This window comes from Dromaius novaehollandiae, chromosome 1, assembly GCF_036370855.1.
Source record: "Dromaius novaehollandiae isolate bDroNov1 chromosome 1, bDroNov1.hap1, whole genome shotgun sequence".
Taxonomy (NCBI): Eukaryota; Metazoa; Chordata; class Aves; order Casuariiformes; family Dromaiidae; genus Dromaius; species Dromaius novaehollandiae.
This window is the reverse complement of record NC_088098.1, coordinates 10,245,410-10,265,762: the sequence shown is the minus strand read 5'-3', so window position 1 is coordinate 10,265,762 and position 20,353 is coordinate 10,245,410. Positions and strand designations below refer to the sequence as shown.

Below are 20,353 nucleotides of genomic sequence, written 5' to 3'. Positions count from 1 at the left end.
GCACAGAGATTTAAAACACATTAGTATGTGTATATTATTATTATGTAACAGTGAAATACAGTAATTCAGTAAAAACAGGTTTTCTGTAAAGGAACATTTACGCACTATATTATATAGCAAGGAATTATATATTTAGAGGTATTGTCTGTTTAGCTAGGGAATTTGTATGGCCCTATTGCCATAGTATTAGAACGCATCACAATCTTTAATGAATGTATCCTTGTAAGACTTCAGTGAGATAAAGAGGTGCTATGATCTGCATTTTACAGATAAGTCGTGGTTGGGGGGAATTTGAGAATCCCACGCTTTCAGGGAGCACTCAGAAGGACACTTACCTGCAGTTCGGATGGGCAGCGGCATGTGGAGTGCAGACCACAGCAGTCCTCAGGGGTTCTGCTTGAGCTAGAAATATGGTCATGTAACCTATGTCAAACTATGTCCAAAAGCCAGACAAGGCCAATAGAAGCATTTGCAACTGGGTTTTGGGAACCTATGCTATTCCTATTTTCTGACAGCTCAATTACAGAAGAGACAGAGGCTGCATTATTCACTGAAGACTGAGCATGAACAGTGGTAAATAAGCCAGTAGAACCCAATTCTGGGTTTGTATCCTAATCAGTATAACAACAGCCATTCCTGTTATTCTAGAACTGTATTTAGGGTAAGTCTTCAGTTTGATTTTTCATATACAATAAAACAACAGGAAGCTGATACAAAAATCTTAGAAATGTCTTCTGGGAATATTTCAAGAAACTAGCAGATACAAAAAAACGGGCAATACATTCAGGAAAATGTGTCTTGGTCACAATTCTGCAGCAAGTTCCTGTCAACATATAAGCTGTGTTTGTACATAAAACAGCTCCTCCCCACCACAGCACTATCTTTGTTTCTGTCCATTTCTATTGCAAAGTTTCAAATAATTGCCAGAATATTTCACAAGAGTGTCCTGAACAAATTGTCAAAAACAATAACTTGATGAGGGATCTCTATAACTAATGCCATTCTGTAATTATTAACTATAATAAAAAGAAATCTTTGTAGGCAGATACTCTTACAGACAATCTGTATAGGTAACAAAAAATGTAAACAATGATCTTTTTTGTGTCAGAGTATCAAATATTTGAATCTACTAACAAGAGTTTCCTTTATTAGCCTATCACAGTGACAATTACACCATGCTTCTTTACTGTTTGAACTGATTGTTCTTTGTGTCGTTCCCATTCCTCATCATCTTTGTCCAGATCATAATTTTCTGGATAAATGGTCAGCTTGTCTTTTGGGCACTCCTCATAATAACTTCGAACGTATTTTCCAACAGACCATCCTTTGTATTCCTCAGGCATTTTGCATTCTAGGCCATTGTAGTGAACATTGTAGTGATGCTTCAACCAGTAGAAAAGGTAATGAATGTTGTAATCACATCTCCAAGGATTCTCTCTCAGCCACAGTATTTTCAGAAAATAAAGATCTTCCAATACTCCATATTCAAAATTTTGCAAGCTGTTGTTTGATAGATCCAGCTCCTCTAAGTTATTGAGCCCTGAGAAAGCAGCTGTCAATAGAAAAACAGTTTTTGGTACTATGTAAAGATTAGTTAGACAAAGTATGCGTATCTGCAACAGGAAAAACATTTTTATGGCTATAAAAAATAAATATCCATACATTGATTTAAATGTGTTTTGCTAAAGGCTGCACTAAAGACTTTTCAAAAACTGAACTTTGAAGTACGGGTTGTACCCTGAAAAGTGTAATATATTGTTATAAGTGTGTCAACAATAGGGCAGTGGTACTGCTGGTAAATACGACCACGCCTGAGTGTAATATAAAGACAGTGAAGGTGGACAGCATCAGTGAACAGTTGTTTTGCTTGTAGAACTCTATTGTTGTTGCTGTGATACAGAAGTAGAAGTATTGGAATTTATTAAATCTATGACAATGTGCAGGTCTGTTAGTTTTTATATAAATGGATGTATGTATCCATTTTTGTGTGCGTGTGTGTATGTAAAATCTTTAAAATGCTATTAGAAAAGCCTCTAATTTTTGCTTCATTCTTTCCATCTCTCTCCTTATCTCTACTTTCATAATTTAAAAAACTAATAGATATACACAATAAGCAAATTGCAAATACAATGCTACGTGAGTTCTAATAATACATAATTTAAGAGCAATCATATATAATGATTTTTAACCCAAAAGGGTTAAGATGCTTTCGGTTTGTCTATTACTTTATTATCCAATATAATTTAAAAGCAACCATATTATATGACACTCCCCATCAGAATTTGCAAAGATACTTGAAAAGTCATTCAACTCTTTAGCCTTTTTGGAACTGATTAGCCTGCCAAGTTCAATTTTTTGCACTTGGTTGACTTAGTATTAAAAAATGGAAACCGAAGTTAGTCTCTGCTCTTGACATTGGTGATTAATACATTTCAGCACAAAACTTGACTGTATGAGTTGAGTGCTACAAAAGGTAAAATTCAGACCAACTTGTTAATTTTTAAATCTTTTTTCCTCACATTTGTATGTGATAGAGGCATTGCCAAAATGTATAATTAATAAAACACAAATAACTTTTTTATGAATATGTAAAATTATTCTTACCAGGATCAATGTAAGTTAATCCATTACTGTTTAGGTTTAGTATCTTCAGTTCACTGACATCTTCAAACTCTTTGGGTCGTAATTGTCTAATTTTGTTGTTGGACAAATCAAGTTTAACTATATCTGGAGGTATGTTACCTGGAACTTTCTTTAAATCTTAAAAAATGAAAAAGACATATTTTGCATCAGCTTTAGATTATTTTTGCTGTTTGCATATCACAGTTTGATATCACACTGAGCTACTAAGAAAAAATGACTCGTTTATTGTGTCTTCAGAGATAAATCAGAGTAGATATCTCAGAAAAATCATGAAAATCCTTAGTGGGAAAATGGGAAAATATAGGGCACTTTAAAATTTTTATTTTTGTAAGATCAATTCTCTGATTTGTCTCTAAAGGCAGGGTAAACTGGTCATTTTCCCCCAATCATTTGGAAATATGTTCATGCTAATAGTGGGGAAGGGCTAAACAGAAACAATGGGAAAGCAAATATATATTCGTTTTACTAATTTGCTCTATGTGGCTTGTATATTTTCCTTTCTTTTCCCTTTGTCAGTCTAGCATTGTTTTCTCCTTGTCTTCTTTCATTTTTTTCCCACTTTTCCCACTACTAGTATCAACATGGTTTTTTGGCTCTTGACTTTGACTGCTTTGTTCTTTACTATCTTTACATCTCATGTGAAAGTTGCTATCTCCTTTAATACTTATAGCAAAACTTCTTTGTGTGTTTTACATTTTTATTTTAATGGAGCTGTACCATTCATCTGCATAGGGATAGCATAGGTGTTGAAGATACTATACAAATAAAAAGCATATTTATGTGGGCTTGGTCATTTAAATAGAAGAAACCAGAGTAACTATATAAATAAGTGTCCATTGGTATGAGAACATCTTTGATAATCAAATTGTAGTATATTACATCCTTTGTTTCATGTTACCAATAGGTAAAATGTTCTAAGTTTTATTAGCAGTAAAAATGCTAGTTATTATAACTGTATAGTATTTATAATATTATTTAAGACTTTATGTATTATTTTGATAGTTATCGTTAATGTATTTCCAGGCTACATAGTGGCATTTCTATCTATCTGCTTCTCTATCCTACTTAGATAATTGGCATTACCAAAGTAGCTAATATGTATCTATCCTTATAGTGTTCCTTGTAAAATAGTGGCAGAAAGAATAGCTTCTAGTCCAGTAGTAAGGGCACATTCTTGAGAAGTGCACACTGTGATTTGCATCATCTCAGGAAAACTGAAGAAGAGACTGAATCTCCTGGTTTTATGTTTTCTCAGCGAGTGTCCTAATCCTGGGCTTTTATACAAAGAATGGATGTTGTCTCTTCTTTGACTGTCTTTGAATGAAAGTAAGTAGTTCCTGTTCCTAGTTTCTGTGCCAAAATTGGTGCTGTCAGTGTACATTTTAAATTCTGAAGATGTCTAATGCATCAGGCGTTCTTGATACTAAAGCAGCATTTCTGAGACTTCCTGCCTCACATCTAAATTTCAGTAGAGCTTTGGTAGGAGCCTGTTCTGCTCCGAGTGTTTCATGTTTGTGCAGATGTCCATGTTTCAGGGCATGTTTATCACCAAATGAATGCAAGTAATGTTTGAATTTAGAGACTTTGGGAGGCTGCAGTACTTGAATGCATGTTTTTTGAACTGTTCTTGCAAACCCAAGTTCTTTTGTGGAAAAGCAAACAGAAGTTATGCTTGCGTGAAACTTTTGTTGCTTTTCTTTTCTTAAAAGAAACAGAATCAAGGACATGCTATAATTCAGTCCCAAAGTATTGACAGTTCTAGTGCATCACTGATATGATGAGAAACGAGTAAGAAGTTCTTATTTGAAAAGGAGAACATATATATCGTTACCTGATTTTTTTAAGATGGCTGTTTCGTGAGTTTTCTGGCATTAACTGAAAGTTGCTGACCTGAGGGACAAAGTGCAGGCCCTGCTCCTTTGAGCATAGTACTGCTGTACTGCTTGTCACTCCATCCTCTCCTCCGTAAAGGAATAGGGAGCTGCAGCTGTTCGTGAGATTTTACTGGTTTCACAGGTGATACACCTTTTTTTCCTACTCTGAAATCTTGTCCACATGGATCTGAGGAATTTTTATGCTTTACCAGGATTTTGGATGTATGCTTCTCCTATTTCTGGTGGAAGGTCCAATTTAATTGTGCATCTGCTGCACAGTAATAATACTCAAAAACAATAAGTACAGTCCTTCCATCAAAGGTTGCCATATGTTCAGAAATCCCAGATGTCAATGGGATGTGTGCATCAAGCTGTCTAGCATACGGTAGATCTGATAGATCCTAAAAAATGTGGGACTTACACAATGAGCGCATGCTGGGCATCCAGGAAGTCCTGGAGTGATACAGTTAGCTGTTGACCTGAAGGAGGGACTGCCTGTACCCTCTAATACACTCGTGTGGATTGTGAAGTTACTGTTTGTTCCTTAGTCCTGAAGACAGTAATCCATTTTGAAAAACGCTATAAAAGCCGGTGAAACTCGCATGAAGGGCAGACTACACTGAAGGTTTCTATGAACTTAAAGAGAAAAATAACATTTATCTTGCCAAAATTTTTTGAGTATATTTAGATATTCAGCTCATCTTTACTATGCCGCTGAGCAGGAAGGTCTGGAAAGTCAGTCTTGTGTTTTATCGTGAATTGTATTATAGGCCTGCTTTTGTTCAGTTGCACTGTTTACTGGAGACAGGAGGTGATAGTGATAATAATTAGGATCCTATTGTATACTACAAGGAAGGGTAAAGAAAGTGAATAGTAACAAACAAATTTTAGCTAGTATAAAAGCATAAACAATTAATAAAAAAGGGGTAGCAACTGCATGGTAAAAAAATTGAGAGGAAAGTGAGATGTAGGAAGAAGAACAGAGTTTAGCTGTGAGGAAAAGGGCAAAGCATGGAGTATTTTTTTTATGACATAGGTAACAGATAAACCATGTAACCAAATACTGAGATCAGTTGTTCTTTAGATATTGTCTCCTTATACCGAATTCTGAGCTTGTCTCTGGCGTTAAGATCTGGGCATATGGACACATCAAGAGCTGTTGTATAAATTTAAAGTCACTATTAAAACAAATAGAAGAACAGTATAGGAGTTTGGCGAACATTTTGCAAAACAGAAGTAGGCAAAACAGACTGCAGTGATCAGGCATTGCAGGCTATACTTTGCCAAAGCTGGGAAAAATCCTCCCAAATTGGGCTACTCCTAGTAATGCTTTTTTTTTTTAATAATGTTAAAGAACAATTCTCGTCTGGATTGTTTTGTTCTTTGCTTTGTTTCATCATATGATAAAATATGGGAGATGTAAAGCATGAATAAACGTGCACTTTTATATTGATATATGCCCCGGCTGATTTACCCTTAGGGCTTTACTGTGGCTTGTAAGAGCCTGAGATGCATTTGGGGAGGGAATTGAGCCAAGTTACTGACTAAAGTTTCTTGAAGGCACTTTAACTTTGAAATGTCTGCTGGGTACTGTGAGAAAGAGCACAGAGGACATGTTTCTTTAGGAACAAAAGCACACATTTTTTCCCTCCGTAAAGGAAATCTTGCACAGAAAATGGGAGGATGCAGGGCCTCTCCTTTGCAGTTAGGTTCCTTTGAGGATTGTAAGCACAGTTGGCAGCTCCTGTCCTGCTTCACAGCTTCCTTTTGTCAATTCTTTTTGCTATCTTTATTTTTGTAGACTGGAAAGAAGAAAATAGAATCTGTGCCTCTTCTCTCTGCCGGTACAACAGTTTTGGAACAGCTGTAATGGACAGCGTGTTCATAGTTGTAAAATCAGACAACTGAGGTGCTGGTGCCACAGTAACTTAAGCACATGCTTAATTTTATTCCTGTTGATTTTCACTGAATTATTTGTATTAGAACACTAAAGAATATTTGTTTGCAGATTTGGGCCTGCAAAGTGGAGGTAAAATGCTGAAAGAATTCCTACTAGCTGCTTATAATCACAAGAACAAAAGATTACCAGTATTAGTTAAGGAAAGTCAAGCAAGTCCTGGTGCTATACTGATTTGCAGTAATTAATGTATGAACAAATATAATAAGGGAACTAGAATATTAATGTAACTCATTCAGTTATAAAGATTAATACAAACCTTTTCTTTTGCAATTCAGGGTTGGTACGGGAAACACATACATGTGGCACAAAGAGGAATCAAATTCTGGTTTGATAGCTTCAGGCTTTTCCCTTTTTATGTTTTGGGGGTCCTGCCTTTCCTCTTCACCACAAAGCTGGTCAGCTTTTATCTGCTTTAACTTCTGATTTTTCAGTTGTATTGGATACACACACTTGGCATAATTTCCCAAATTCCTATTTGCTGGAATCTGTAGCATTGTAACAAGAGTTTCCAGTTCACAGTCGCAATGCCAGGGATTATCATAAAGACGTAGGTAGTTTAGGATGGGCGTGTAAATAAAAACCTCCTCAGATAAACTCTTAATTTGGTTATGCTGAAGTAAGAGTGTGGTAAGCTTATTCAAACCAAAAAAAGCCTGACTCTCAATTTTTGATATATCATTCTGTTGTAAATCCAGACTTTTCAATACTTTATACTTGGAAAACATATTATTCTTGAGTTTACGAATCCTGTTTCTTGCTAACAGCATGTGTTTTAAATCATCAGGCCAATCAGATGATACAAAAATCAATTTTCTTTCCTGGCAATCTAAGTATTTCTCATGAAGGTAAGTGTATATATCACAGGGGAGGCCTGGGGCATTGCGCTTAACAGTGCTAGACGCTTTCCTTAAGCTATTTTCCCTTTCATTGTTTCTCGAACTCCTATTCCTTGTCTTCCTAAAGTCAGATGCTTTACAGAGAAGAAGTAGTATTGTAACAGTTACTACTTGCATCCTGACATTCAGCTGGCCCCTGTTATTTTCTGTGACAGCTGGAACAGTCGAAATATTTGGATAGTCTTAGCAGTGTTGTTCAAATCTGAAGAGGCACAGCTGGGGTATGTGAAATCCCTGTGCTGGAAGAAAAGCAAAGTATTAGAAAAGATAGAACAGACATTTGCGTGAGTCTTGTACATAATACACAGCATTCAATCAAGTACTTAGTCATTGCACTACTCAGAGCTGCACAGATATTCTGAAACATTAATGCCATATCTCTTTTTTTGTTGTTACTACTGTCTCTGATCCACTGTCATTCATTTTGATTAAGCATGGCAAAATATATCATAAAAGGACTGTTTTTTAACTGATTTTTAATTGGAGATTATTGTATATTCAGCAAAAGGGCATTGTGCTGAATCCTCATTGCATTTAAGTTTGACTTGGAAGATCAGCTTGGAAGAGGGGCCTGAGGCTGAGATTTGCCAGCTTTCCAGCTGTTGGCCCACTGGAACACATAGAGAGCCAGGCGAAGGAAAATCATCCAGTGTTGCTGTCGCACCGTGAGCTTTAGAGTACTCTGAAGTGCGCACTCGTTTTCAGGTTGGGCCCCATTTTATCGTAACTAGCCCTGCTACTGCCATGTGTCTCCCATGGCCCATGTCAAGTAGGCAAAGTGGGCTGGACGGCCCTGAGACAGACCCGACTCGAGTTCGCGAAAGCCTGTGGGATTAGCTGAGTACAGGCCGTGCAAAGGGAAACTGTAGGTCCTGGCAGTGGCCTGCTTCAAGGCACTCCCCGGGCTGGCCACCCGAGGAGGGAGAGTATAGGGGAGTCCGCTGGGAGCTTTTACCTTTCCAGGAAAGCCAAACACTGTCACCAAGGTTTAAAATTAGGGGCAGACAAGGCCTACTTCCTCCAACAATGTCCAAAACTTGCTGCAATAGTTTTAGAGGGGGGGTTTTTGCCTGTATTCCCTCCTGAATTTAGTGCAGTGCTGCTCTGCACTGCCCTTTTCCCTGCTGTTTTCAGTACAGTTTGGCCACAAGGTTGTGTTTCCTTAGAAACCCTTCCTTTTTATGTTACCTGCTTTTTTTTCTCTCACATATTTCCTGGGTTTTGCTAGTCAGTATCATTCCTTCTAAAACTTATTTTTTTAGAAGTCTTTGTTCACTGCATGGTTTAAATGCTTGGTTACTTTTTCTCTATGACCGTGGACAACATCTCTGCATTATGTTCCATCCTTTTTGGCCTTAGCATTTAGGGAGGTACTGAATCTCGATTTTGAGTGCAGATCATTGCACAGATATTATGTCTCTAAAACACCACTGTTCTGGGCTCAAAAAACTTCTCTCTATCCAGAGGAAAAGTGTTGTCTTAAATCAACTAATACTATGTAAAATCCTTTTGAAAGCAAGGCAATTTGTAGTTTTTAAACAAATTGGGCTATCAGTTTAAACAACATCTAGACTGTAGGGAAGATGTACTGTTAATGTCTATGCGGTTCTGACTCCTCAAACAAATGGCACAGACCTGTGTCTGCATGTGTCTGCATGCTACTGCATCCTCCCAGCCCGTGTGGCCAGTTACTGTTCTCTCTGAAAACCCTTTGAATGGTTTCTCCATTTCATTCCTGTAGGTGATAGTTCTCTATCTGCATTCAGATTCTATTAATTCACAGCATGCGTGAACATTTACATTAGTGAGCTTATCCCTTATGTGAAAAATGAAATTTTATTTATTACTTTTTGGCACTTTGGGCTAGTCGGTATAAATTGATCACGTTTTAATAACTTCCATCATAACTGGGATCTTCTGTGTTGTTTTGAACTGTTCCACAGTTTTGGTAGGTCTGCCAATGTGATAGCTCATCTATCTGAAACAGAAAAAAAGAGGAATCTGGAGGAGGAAAGATAATAAAAAAATTATGTAAATACTATTTTCCTCTTCCTTTCCCTCTCCTGAGTATGAGCTTGCATTTATTACTAGTATTAAATTCTGCCTGCAAACTAAACCATATTCAGTTATGATACCAAAATGAACAGTTCCTTTCAGTAACATTTACAGGCTCACATGTAAAATGATAACTCTGCCTGATTTAGTATTAGGGCAAGAAGCAGGTAGGAGGTATGTCATTCTTTTGGCTTAGCTGCCTTAATGATGATTTTAATGATGAGGATCTTTTGAGTTGTCCAGTCCCTCTCAGCAGAGTCCTACTCTTCAAAATGGCATTGAGTGAAGCAATATAACAGGATTTTAGTAAAGTCTTAGTTTCCACAGAGAAGAACATATAAACCTATTGTTGATTTATGTTGATTGCAACTGAAAACATATATTTGGCTTTCCTTTTTACATATTTACCATACAAAAATAGTTATTTTATTTTTTTTTATGTATTTATCATAACTATATAAACACTTCAAATTGCATTTTGCATATCAGATATCTGTATCGGGCCAATTTTTTTCATCTCAGTTTTAGCAGATCTGTTATTTCTGAATAATAGGTTAAGGCAGAAAGTATTACAGTGTTTAACAGAGGAGTTTTTGCATCTTTACTTTGGAGGATGGGCTAAAAAATTGGCAAGGAGTGGCTGAAGGGGTGTCAGATATCTATCTTTTGTTATTCTGTGAAATTTCATAACTACAGAACATAAGCAGGGCTTTCCCTGCAATTAGTCTGGCTGCTGCACCTGTACTTTCAAGGGGAAAAATAGTTAATTTATATAATTAGAGACTGGTATTGTAATATATGGGTGAGAGGGACAGATAAGCTTAAATAGAAAACTTAATTCTGGCATTTCCTAACTCCAAATTGGTTAATTAGGTAACCTTGTAGTTCTTTTGGCGACACAACATAGAAACAGCTTGATTCATAAGCCAGCAATTAATTCATGAGCTGTAAGAAGCAACATTTCCTATGGATAACTTTTTCTAGCTTTGTATTCTACATTTGTTTTTTCTGCTTTCTTCTCAGTTATCTGATATGGCTATAGTTTCAGGTAGGATATTGGCCTAGATGGACTGAATCTGCAATGGAAATTTTTACGTTTCTTTGATATTCTGAGAATTTGAGCTTTTAATCTTTAATATGACTTTTTTTTTTTAATTTTAGGTGAATGTAAAAATTTGCAAGACTTAAATCTCTCTGAATGCCAGGGATTAAATGTAAGTGTAACAAACTTTCTCCGTAATATTTAATTTACACAGAAAAGGAATATTTTCTGAAGTTCTTTGGTGATTTGGATACACAAATCATACTGATATAAAATGAAATTGGGTTCATAACTAATTAGTTCTATTTAAAAATGTTACTATGGAGTTTAATAGGATTTAGAGATACTAAGTGAGGCTCTCATTTGTTTTGTACAGTGCCAGGGGAAAATGATATGTTCAATCTGAATTAATTTTAGTAACAGGCTTCAAAACTTTGCCATTTTGGGAAAGAATTTTGTGTTATTTTAAGTTTAAAGTCATTAAGATCAGTGCATTTTAAACCTATGATGTCTCCAAGTTCCTTTATTCCTTCATTCAATATAGCTAGACTTAGCCTCTCAAAATATCTAAGTTTCTAGAACAGTTCAGAACAGTTCAGAGTATATTTACGTATTTCAGATGCATGCAAATTTAGCAGAGCCTGATGCAGTTCCTCAGTACTGAAGGAACTGGTCAAAGTTCTGAACCAGTAGTTATCTTCAAAAGCTTTAATGGATAAGTGACATCCAAAGAGACTGGACAGAAGCAAGCATCCTGAATATCTTCAAAGAGAAGGAAAAGGAACGCCTACAGAATTATAAATCATTTTTCCTAACACTATCCTTGGAAAGTACACTTCAACAAATTATTAAATAATCAATGTGTAAGCATCCACTGCTTGGTAAGACAGTAGAAATGTCCAGCATAGGTTTACCAAGGATAGATTAGACAAACAACTGTCAAAGTTTGGTTAGGTGTATTTTTCCATTTCAGTTTGGGGTATGGAGTAAGAAGACCTACAGAAATCACTTCAGCCTTGCTGAGGCTGATTCAGATTCTACAACATATTGAGGATATATCTCTTAGTGTGTCTTTTATAGAGCTAGCTGAAGTTTCTGAAGTTTTTATTCTCACAATTAAACCCATCAGTTCTTTCTTACTTTCACAAGATCATGATTTTCTGTTTTCATCCAGTTTTCTTCTTTCGTATGAAGTCTGTCATAAATATTTTATTGAGCTGTCAGAATCATTTGGATTGAAAGGAACCTCTGGAGATCATTTAGTTCAACCTCCCAGTCAGAGCAGATCCAACTAGATCAGATTGCTTATGACCTTGTGATAAATCCTGCCTGATTTTAAGGTTAAAAAAAAAAAAAAAAAAAAAAAGATAAAAGATAAAAAAGACAAAAAGATATGGAAAGAATTTCTGTGTTCTATTGCAAGGCAGAGGAATCTTGCCGATCATGTAGATGTACCCCAGCTAACTTTGGGCAAAGTAAAGGCATACTGGTAACAATGTGAGCATGACAGCACAGAGCTAAGCCCAGTCTCACTACCTGAATGTGTGTTTGGGTTTCACAGCATGCATTACATCTTTTCACTTCTCATTGTAACTAGTTTAATTGAAGTGTGTTTAAACAAGTTACATTCACATAACTGGATTTCACTGTGGACATCCTAGGAGAAAAATTCAGGTGATTAACCATTTGATATTTTTAGCTTTCTGATTATTAGCAGAGATATGGTGTGTATTGAGGACTTCTTCATTCTGGACTATTCATAGAATCATTTGGCTTGAAAGGGACCTCTGGAGATCATTTAGTTCAACCTCCCAGTCAAAGCAGATTCGACTAGATCAGGTAGCTTATGACTTTGTCATAAACAACCAAGCTTATGTACCTTTAAGGATGGAGATTGCACAACCTAGGCAAATTGTTCCAGTTTTTCGGCCCCCCTCATGGTGAGAAAATTTCCTAGTATCTAATTGAAATTTGCTGTGTTGCAACTTGTGTCTGCTGCATCTTGTCCTGTAGCATTTCACTTTCAAGAAGAATCTGGCTGTGTCTTTTGTATACTCTCTCATTAGGTAGTTGCAGAGAGCAATAGGATCTCCCCTCTAACCTTCTCTTCTTAAGGCTGAACAAATCCAGCTCTCTCAGCCTCTCCCTGTGCGTCATGCGCTTTAGCCTTCTAACAATTTTGGTGGCCCTCCACTGGACTTGCCAAAGAATGTCCATATCTTTCTTGTACTGGCGAGCCCAAAACTGGACACAGCACTCCAGATGCACTCTCACAAGCACGTCTCCCCAAACAGAGGGGAATAATCACTTCTCTTGACCTGCTGGGTACACTTTTTGCTGATATAGCCTAGTATGCAGTTAGTCTTCCTCTTCACAAGGGCACGCTGTTGACTTATGTTCACACTTCTAGCCACCAGGACTCTGAGGTCCATGTCTTTGATAGATATTTTCTGTCCAGTTAGTGCCTAGCCTGTACTATTGCATAGGGTTATTCCACCCCAGATTTTGCATTTGCCTTTGTTGAACTTCATGAGTTTCCTGTCAGCCCATTTTTTCCAGCGTAAGTCTATCTGAATAGCAGTCATACCCCTGAGACCGTTCCCCCCAGTTTGATACAGTCTGTGAATTTGCCAAGGATGTATTCTGTCCAATCATCCAGGCTGGTAATAAAGACATTAAAAGGTACTGGCCCCCATATTGACCTTTGATGGATGCCAGTTGTTCACCAATGAAGCGTTGCACCATTGATCACAGCCGTTTGGTCTGGTAGTCCAGCCTAATTTTCACTCACCTTACAGTCTATTTACCCAGCCTATATTTTACCAGTTTGGCTGTAAATGATACTGTGTAAGGCCTTCACCACAGGCCTTACTGAAGTCAAGATACACAAGAGCTGCTATTTTCTCCGTGTCCACAGACCCAGTCATTTCATCATAGAAAGCTATTAAATTAGTCAGGAATGATTTGCCCTTGGTAAATCCGTGCTGGCTGTTCCCTACCGCATTCTTGTCCTTCATCTGCTTGGACATGGCTTCGAGGAGGATTTGCCATATAACCTTTCTAGGGATTTAGGTGGTGCTGACTGGCCTGTAGTTCTCTGGATCCTCCTTCTCGCCCATCTTGAAGATGAGTGTGACATTTGCTTTTTTCCAGTTGTCAGGAACTTCCCCTGACTGCCATGAGCTTTCAAGGGTGGTAAGCATGAGGCCTGTCAATGGCATGAGCCAGCTCTCTCAGCACTCTTGGATGCATCCTGTCTGGTTCCATTTCTTCAAGTGCTCCCTAACATGGTCTTCTACTGTGGTAATACTTCACTCTCACAGACTCTGCTAGTAGGCTCAGGGACCTGGGAGGTCTGAAGGCAAACCTTAGCAGTAAAAACTGAGGCAAAAAAGGCACTGAGTATCTCATCCTTGAAGATCAACCAGCTTTCCTGGGCCCCTTTGCCCTCCAGGGCAATGTCTCTTGAAGTCCTGTCAAGCAGATCCCTGAGTAAGCCAAAATCTTCCCTCACATTCAGGTTTTTACTTCTACTATTTGTCTTTCTCTCAGGTTTTAAACTCCTCAGTTTCATGGTTAGAGCAACCAAGGCCACTCTTGTTCTTCACACCATGACAAGATTTTCCTTGTTTATAAGACAAGTCGAGCAGAACATCTCCCCTAGCCAGCTCATCAATCATATGGATCAAGAAATTGTCTTCAATATACTCCAAAAATCTGCATTGCACTTAGCCGTATTGTCCTTCCAGTAGATATCAGAGTGGTTAAAATCTGACTATGAGGGTAGGCAATTGTAAGGCTTCTTTCAGCTGCCTAAAGAAGACTTTATCTACTTTCTCTTGATCAAGCAGTCTGTAGCAGATGCCTACCACAATGTCATCCTCATAGGTCTGTCCTCTAATCCTTACCAATAAGCTCTCAACTGGCTTGTCACCTGTTCCAAGGCAAAGCTCCATTCATTTAGCCATTCCTTTTCATAGAGTGCAACCTGTCCTCCTCACCTTCCCAGGCTGTCGTTCCTAAATAGTCTATAACCATTCATTGCAGCCCTCCAGTTGTGGTTGGTACACCACTGCATCTCTGTAATACCAATGAAGACATAGCTCTGCACCTGCGCACAGATTTCTGGTGCCTCCTCTTTGATTCCTCATCTTTGAATGCTGTATGCATTTGCATTCAGGCACTTGAGATGGACCCCAGTTGTGCTGTTTTCATAGGGAAGGTTTGAGAGCTTCCCCCATCATGCTGTTCCCCCAACACTACTTTACCACTCCCTCTGCTTTCACGTCTCTTCTCTCTCTTATGGTAACCCTCCCTCAGTGTACCCGTTGATATCAAATTATATATTGCAGGAATGTATTTCAAAAGTACAGATTAGCTGTCCTCTGTAAGGTTGATTGGTACTGAATTTCCAGCTATCTTCATGGTTGTTTTACCTGACAACTGAAACAGTAACAAAGCGACCACAATAAGGCAAAAGCTACACATTCAACTATTACATTTCCATGCAAAAGTCCAGCGTTTTTACATTTCTATTAAACTGATGTTTATTGTAGCAGATTTGGTCCCATATGTATTCTAATGAACTGGTATATAGAACAAAATAGATTGTATCGCTTTTGCAGGTCAGTAAAACATGAAAGCCTTAGAACTACTTAAAACAGATGTTCCATCTGGAGGGCAGAACTAAATAGGAAGCATTTTGTAGATGATACTACTGATTAGCGAAGTGTACCTTAGATTTCAGAGAAAATTCACAAATGGTTATATGTACCAGGATTAGCTAACGCAAATCTTGCTTTAGCAAAATATTTAAGCAAGTACTAAACTTTAATAATGTGAAAAGTCTCCTGTGCTCCCTAGGACTGTGTAGTGTATAATTTTTCCTTGAACTGGAATGTTAAAATTATCATTCTTGAAGTGAATAAAAGTAGTATCATGCACCTCTTAGTATCCTACTTAGTGGTTTCTAGAAGAAAATCACTTTGATATATAGCAATTAATACAATGATATAAAGAAGTCTATTCAGGTTTTTTTCTGTTACTGTGTATAAAAACTTCAAATAAATTAATACAATTATAATTTTATGTACTTCAAGAAATCTTTTTTTATTATTCAGGATGACTCAATGAGAATCATATCAGAAGGCTGTCCATCTCTTCTCTATTTAAATCTGTCATATACAGATATTACTAATGGAACACTAAGACTGTTGTCAAGGTAAAATTAATGAGAAATGTGCAAGTGTGTTTGTTTTATTCTTGCAGGAAACTTTGAGGCATATGTTGTAGCAATACTGTTTTTGAGACATCTGCAGGAATCTGTCTGTTACATAAAATTAAAAAAGTGGCCCACGTATTTGACTTAGAGAGCAATTCCTTTCTGTGTTTCTCTTTCTAGTATAATTAAAAATATAAGCTGGGTTACCATATATATTTCCCAGAGTTTTACAGAAACTTTTAAAAGAACATGCTAGTCCAAAATTTCTTTGGCATGTCCAATTACTCATTATGATGCAAGACATTTGCAAATTAGATCTGTTCATAAAAATTGATTTTTGCAAGAGAGGACTGTGAGTAGGTGCCTTATTTATGCCAGTCTATAATGTCATATCCTCAGTTTGCTAACAGTTGCTTTGGCAAAGTTTTCCATTTAGTCTCTCCACCCTTACCATTCATTTCTTCTTCAATAGTATTCTCATCAGAATCTGTGTTTTCTCCATATTGCCAGGTATTTTGTCTTCTTTAATTTTAATGTATTTCTCTTGAAGTTTGGAACTGCTGTACTATAGGTAATCCCGGCCTATGTTGTTTTGGTTATGTAAGCATCCTGTTAACACCAAAGTGAGAACCGTGTTTTTCTTTCGATGTGTAAAAACCACTTACCTGAGAAAGAGCTCTCCAGAGTGGATGATGCTTTCAATGTGATAAAATGTTTAAAATGAAATGGAAAATTATTCATTGGTAAAACATCAGAATTTATTTTGTAGTTAACTTACACCTCATTAATAATAACCTTTCCCAGGCACAAATGATACTTTTGATCTAAAACCATGATATACCACTGTTTTTATTGACAATTTTTGTACAAAAAGCAAAGCTCATTGTTTCTGAGATGAGCAGGATGTACAGAAGGTTGCTGTGCTCTGAAGAATTTGATAGCAGACACATTTCTCAAAACATCAGCTCTCATTCTCAAAAAACCTCAGCTTGCCACAGATCCAGTGTAAATAAGATAACTAGTACAAAACTCTTAGAGGTGGCAGTATTGCATTTTTTAGTATTGCACATAAATTTTGCTGTTGTATATTAAATGGCCATTATTGGAACAATTAAAAAGTGACATAAAGATTGAGTGAGCTGAAAGCTTTTTGGTCATTTTAAATTTTCTCCTTCTGCTCTTCCATACAAACATTTCAACCTATGTGTTACACAAAACAGTTCATCAGGTACAGTTTCTCCTCTGAAAAGTTCTGATGCATATGGTAGACATAAATATTGTCTATCAGGAATAGCTGTGAAAAAGTGGTTTTGTCAGATTGCTTTAAAACAATGATCCTGTGAATGCCAAATTAATTGCACCAGTCAATATGACAAAATTCCTACAGAATTGAGGTGCAAACCAAAACAAGGATTTATAGCAACCTGTGTGCTCATGGTTCAGTTCGAAGAAAGCTGTCACTTTAAGAATGGCAGAAGAAATCGTGTATTAAAATTCACAGATCGTAAAAAAGGGTCATGTGACATGTAAGGAAAATCAGTGTGTTTTCAAGAGTAGTGGAAGGTTTTGATCACAGTCTTCAAAATGCAGTAAGAAAGACTTCCATCTATCTTGTCTTAAGTTGTTTAACCTTGTACAGTTTAAAAAGACTTAAAACCACCAGAGTTTAAAAAACAGTTTCTTAATTTACTACCTGTTTTGAGAGAGCTGTCTGGAAGCGTACTCTCCCTGAGTTTCATTCTCTCCACTCACTTCTATGGAATGTGTCACTAAAAGGCAAGAAGACTTGTGCTTCTGCAAAGAAGCATACTTATACTTCTGTATTGAATATGAAAGAAACATTTCCATTAAAAAAATGCATGCCCTTTTATTCTAGTGCCTGGTTTTGATGAACATTGCCTTTTTTGTTTTGTTTTTTTTTCATTAAATATAATCTTAAGTTTCCTTTTGTGTGTGTGTCTGTAATCCTTTTCTAGGTAGTGGTTTTTTCCAGCTTCCTATCTCTTTTCTTTTTTTTTTCTGTTAAGTCCGAGTTAGCACGTTTCCTCACTCGGTATTGAAAGTACAAAGTCAGCTCTGAAAACATATTCCACCGCTTAAGTAGTCAGCTCCTCCGCGGGTGTTCCTGTCTTTCTTCAAAATGCCTACTTTTGCTGACTTGTAAAACTGCATGACTATGTCCCTATGACTAAATGTCTACCAGTTTGTCCTAATTCTAGGTTTTGATGTTCTATATGCTTTCATCTGTGGTACTTGTGGCATTGCAGTAATTATTTATTCCAGTTAGAAATTTAGTTCAGTAGAATGTTTTCAATATGTTATAAAGCAAAGCTGCAGATAGGTAGAAACTTAGATAGATTCAGGGTATATATAGGTTCTTAACTTTTACAGAGTGCCATAGATGTACAGAGTGCCATGACTGTTTATACAGTTTTCTTTCTTTTAACTAGTATTTAGTATAAATAAAGAAATGTTTTCCAAAATAACTGATTTAAACTTTAGAAAACATGCATTGATTTGAGATACATATAGGTACTTCACTTTTGTACCTCTTCAATTTTTTGGTTTATTTTAATAGCACTTGTCTAAATAATTACATGACCAGAGAAGGTCTAACTCTACGTTTATGCTTTTAACGTCCCTTGTTGGAGTTCTGGTTTTCATTTCCAGCAGGCACTGCTTGTAAAATCAATGGCAAAGTCAGTCCGGCAAGCTCACACTGAAAAGTCTATTAGTTTTCAAAGTATGCAGACAAAATCCCAGTTAATTAAAAAAGGGTGCTTTTGCAATTATTTAAGATATCTTCAAAATGATATTCTTTTATATACAATTAAATATGATATATAATAGTACTATTCCTCAGTAATTTGCAATACATGGAACAGGGGGAAAAGTGCAGCAGAAAAAGAGGCTTTCAAACCTCAGCAAGAAGAAAACCCTATTTAAAATCCAACATCATTCCTTTACATTAATTTTCAAAATATTTCAGCTATGGTTTCTTATTTTCTTTTGATTCTGTAGCATACTTTTGTAATAATTTGTTCTCTATCTTGTTTTTTGCAAAGGAGCTTCCCCAATTTACAGTATCTGAGTTTAGCTCACTGCAGAAAATTCACAGACAAAGGTTTACAGTACCTGGGCTCTGGAAGAGGATGTCACAAGCTCATCTATTTGGATCTTTCAGGTTGCATTCAGGTTTGCACTTCACGTCTTTCTTTCATTCTGTGAAGAAGAGAATCCTTTATGTGACTGGCTGCATCCTGCATTCATGGTATACTGAAGGAGTGCAAGCACTGCAGCAGACTTTTGAGGGTTTTGAATTACATGACTACAGCTGTTTAAATTTTACTGAGGAATAATAGCACTATAGGTTTGGATCATTTCCAACAAACTGTCAGATCTGTGAACAGCTAGTACTTACTGCATAATGAAAACAAGGCTGGCTTTTTGTAGCCATAAATAGACTAATTCTATGTCATGATTAGTTAGAATTTTAAGTCAGGCGCTTTGGATATGGAGTTTTTACTAAGATATCAAAAATCAAAAGTCACTGTGCACTGGAGAAGACAAATTTACACTTGATTCCTGGAAAAGAAATCAATTAAATAGTGAACTTTTGTTCCTATTTTAGTGATTTAAAATGTAAATTGAAGTCATGTACAAAACTGCAATCTAAAAATAGTTAATGTTTTTGATTATTTATTTTAGTGCCCTATTAAAATTTTGAAGAAAGCTAAATTTTTACAATCTAATACTATTTTAGAAAGTTTCAAACATACACTGTATCTTGAAATGTATTTCAAAAGCAATATAAAATGCTAGACAGTAAGGCAATAATAGTCCATGAATGTTTTAACAAAGGGCTCCCACACATTTTCCTTTACAGATTGAGAGTATTCTCCAAACTACAAAATGTATGTGAAATGATAAGGAGATGAGGCCTAAGGAGTCTAATGGTTAAATTTTCCACCTAACAATTTCAGAACTAGAGATGAAGGCAGATAGGGAACAGTCTTGTTCTAACTGCTCTTTGCTTCGAGTGCCTGTTTCTTGTTCCTGAGAATCATGCTGAGAAGACTGGAAGTATTGTGCAGTGACAATGTGAAATTTGAAATGAGGGCTGAGATTAGTGCAGAGTTAGTTACTTTTTCAAAATACCCATAACTGGTTATTTATTGCAAAAGCAACATTCCTGCTTGTTGAGAAGTGTGATTATGAGCTGTAAGGATTTGCCTCTGCAAAGCATGATCTAATACTAGAGAAAAGTAATCATCATCAAACTAGGAAAACCACAGTCCTCCCCTTTCCAGAGGAGTGGAGTGGTTTTGCTCACCAGTGTATTTGAAAGCTGAGAGGCGTTCCACAGCTTTCTCCATTTTGAGTTTCCCGTGATTCTGGAATAGTGCTTAATGGTCATGACTGAGTACTTAAGTAAACAGTTAAAACCCAAAAGAGCATCAGATTGCACTCTGCTGCAGAAAGTGTGTTAATAGGACAGAATTCTTTTTCTTTTCCTCATTGGATGAGCTAAATCAAAGGGAACTTTTGTAAGGCTAAGGCTTCAGAGTTAGCTAGAGAAATATAGTGAAATTATAATATAAACATTTAAATTATGCTAAACAATATGCACTAGCAGCCTGTTCTTTCCCTCATTTTTACATC

The 20,353-nt window shown here is 36.7% G+C and overlaps 2 protein-coding genes across 3 annotated transcripts in view; one reads left to right on the top strand and one right to left on the bottom strand.

Moving 5' to 3' along the window:
• The window catches only part of FBXL13 (F-box and leucine rich repeat protein 13), a 98,599-nt gene that overhangs the window by 36,998 nt on the left and 41,248 nt on the right, over positions 1 to 20,353 (top strand). The window contains exons 10-12 of the mRNA XM_064505255.1: positions 10,590 to 10,642; positions 15,591 to 15,691; positions 18,757 to 18,886. Coding sequence (XP_064361325.1) covers positions 10,590 to 10,642; positions 15,591 to 15,691; positions 18,757 to 18,886 — 284 coding nt within the window. The remainder of the gene's footprint in view (positions 1 to 10,589; positions 10,643 to 15,590; positions 15,692 to 18,756; positions 18,887 to 20,353) is intronic.
• LRRC17 (leucine rich repeat containing 17) lies at positions 638 to 18,962 on the bottom strand. 2 transcript variants are annotated; one of them, XM_026097636.2, is made up of 5 exons: positions 18,827 to 18,962; positions 9,221 to 9,351; positions 6,734 to 7,612; positions 2,605 to 2,760; positions 638 to 1,552 (listed from the first exon to the last, which is right to left on the bottom strand). In XM_026097636.2, the coding sequence occupies exons 3-5, from the start codon at positions 7,488 to 7,490 to the stop codon at positions 1,149 to 1,151; spliced, it is 1,317 nt and encodes a 438-aa protein (XP_025953421.1). In that variant the 5' UTR covers positions 7,491 to 7,612; positions 9,221 to 9,351; positions 18,827 to 18,962; the 3' UTR covers positions 638 to 1,148. The 2 variants fall into 2 exon arrangements, with proteins under 2 accessions (XP_025953421.1, XP_025953420.1); XM_026097635.2 differs by lacking the exon at positions 9,221 to 9,351.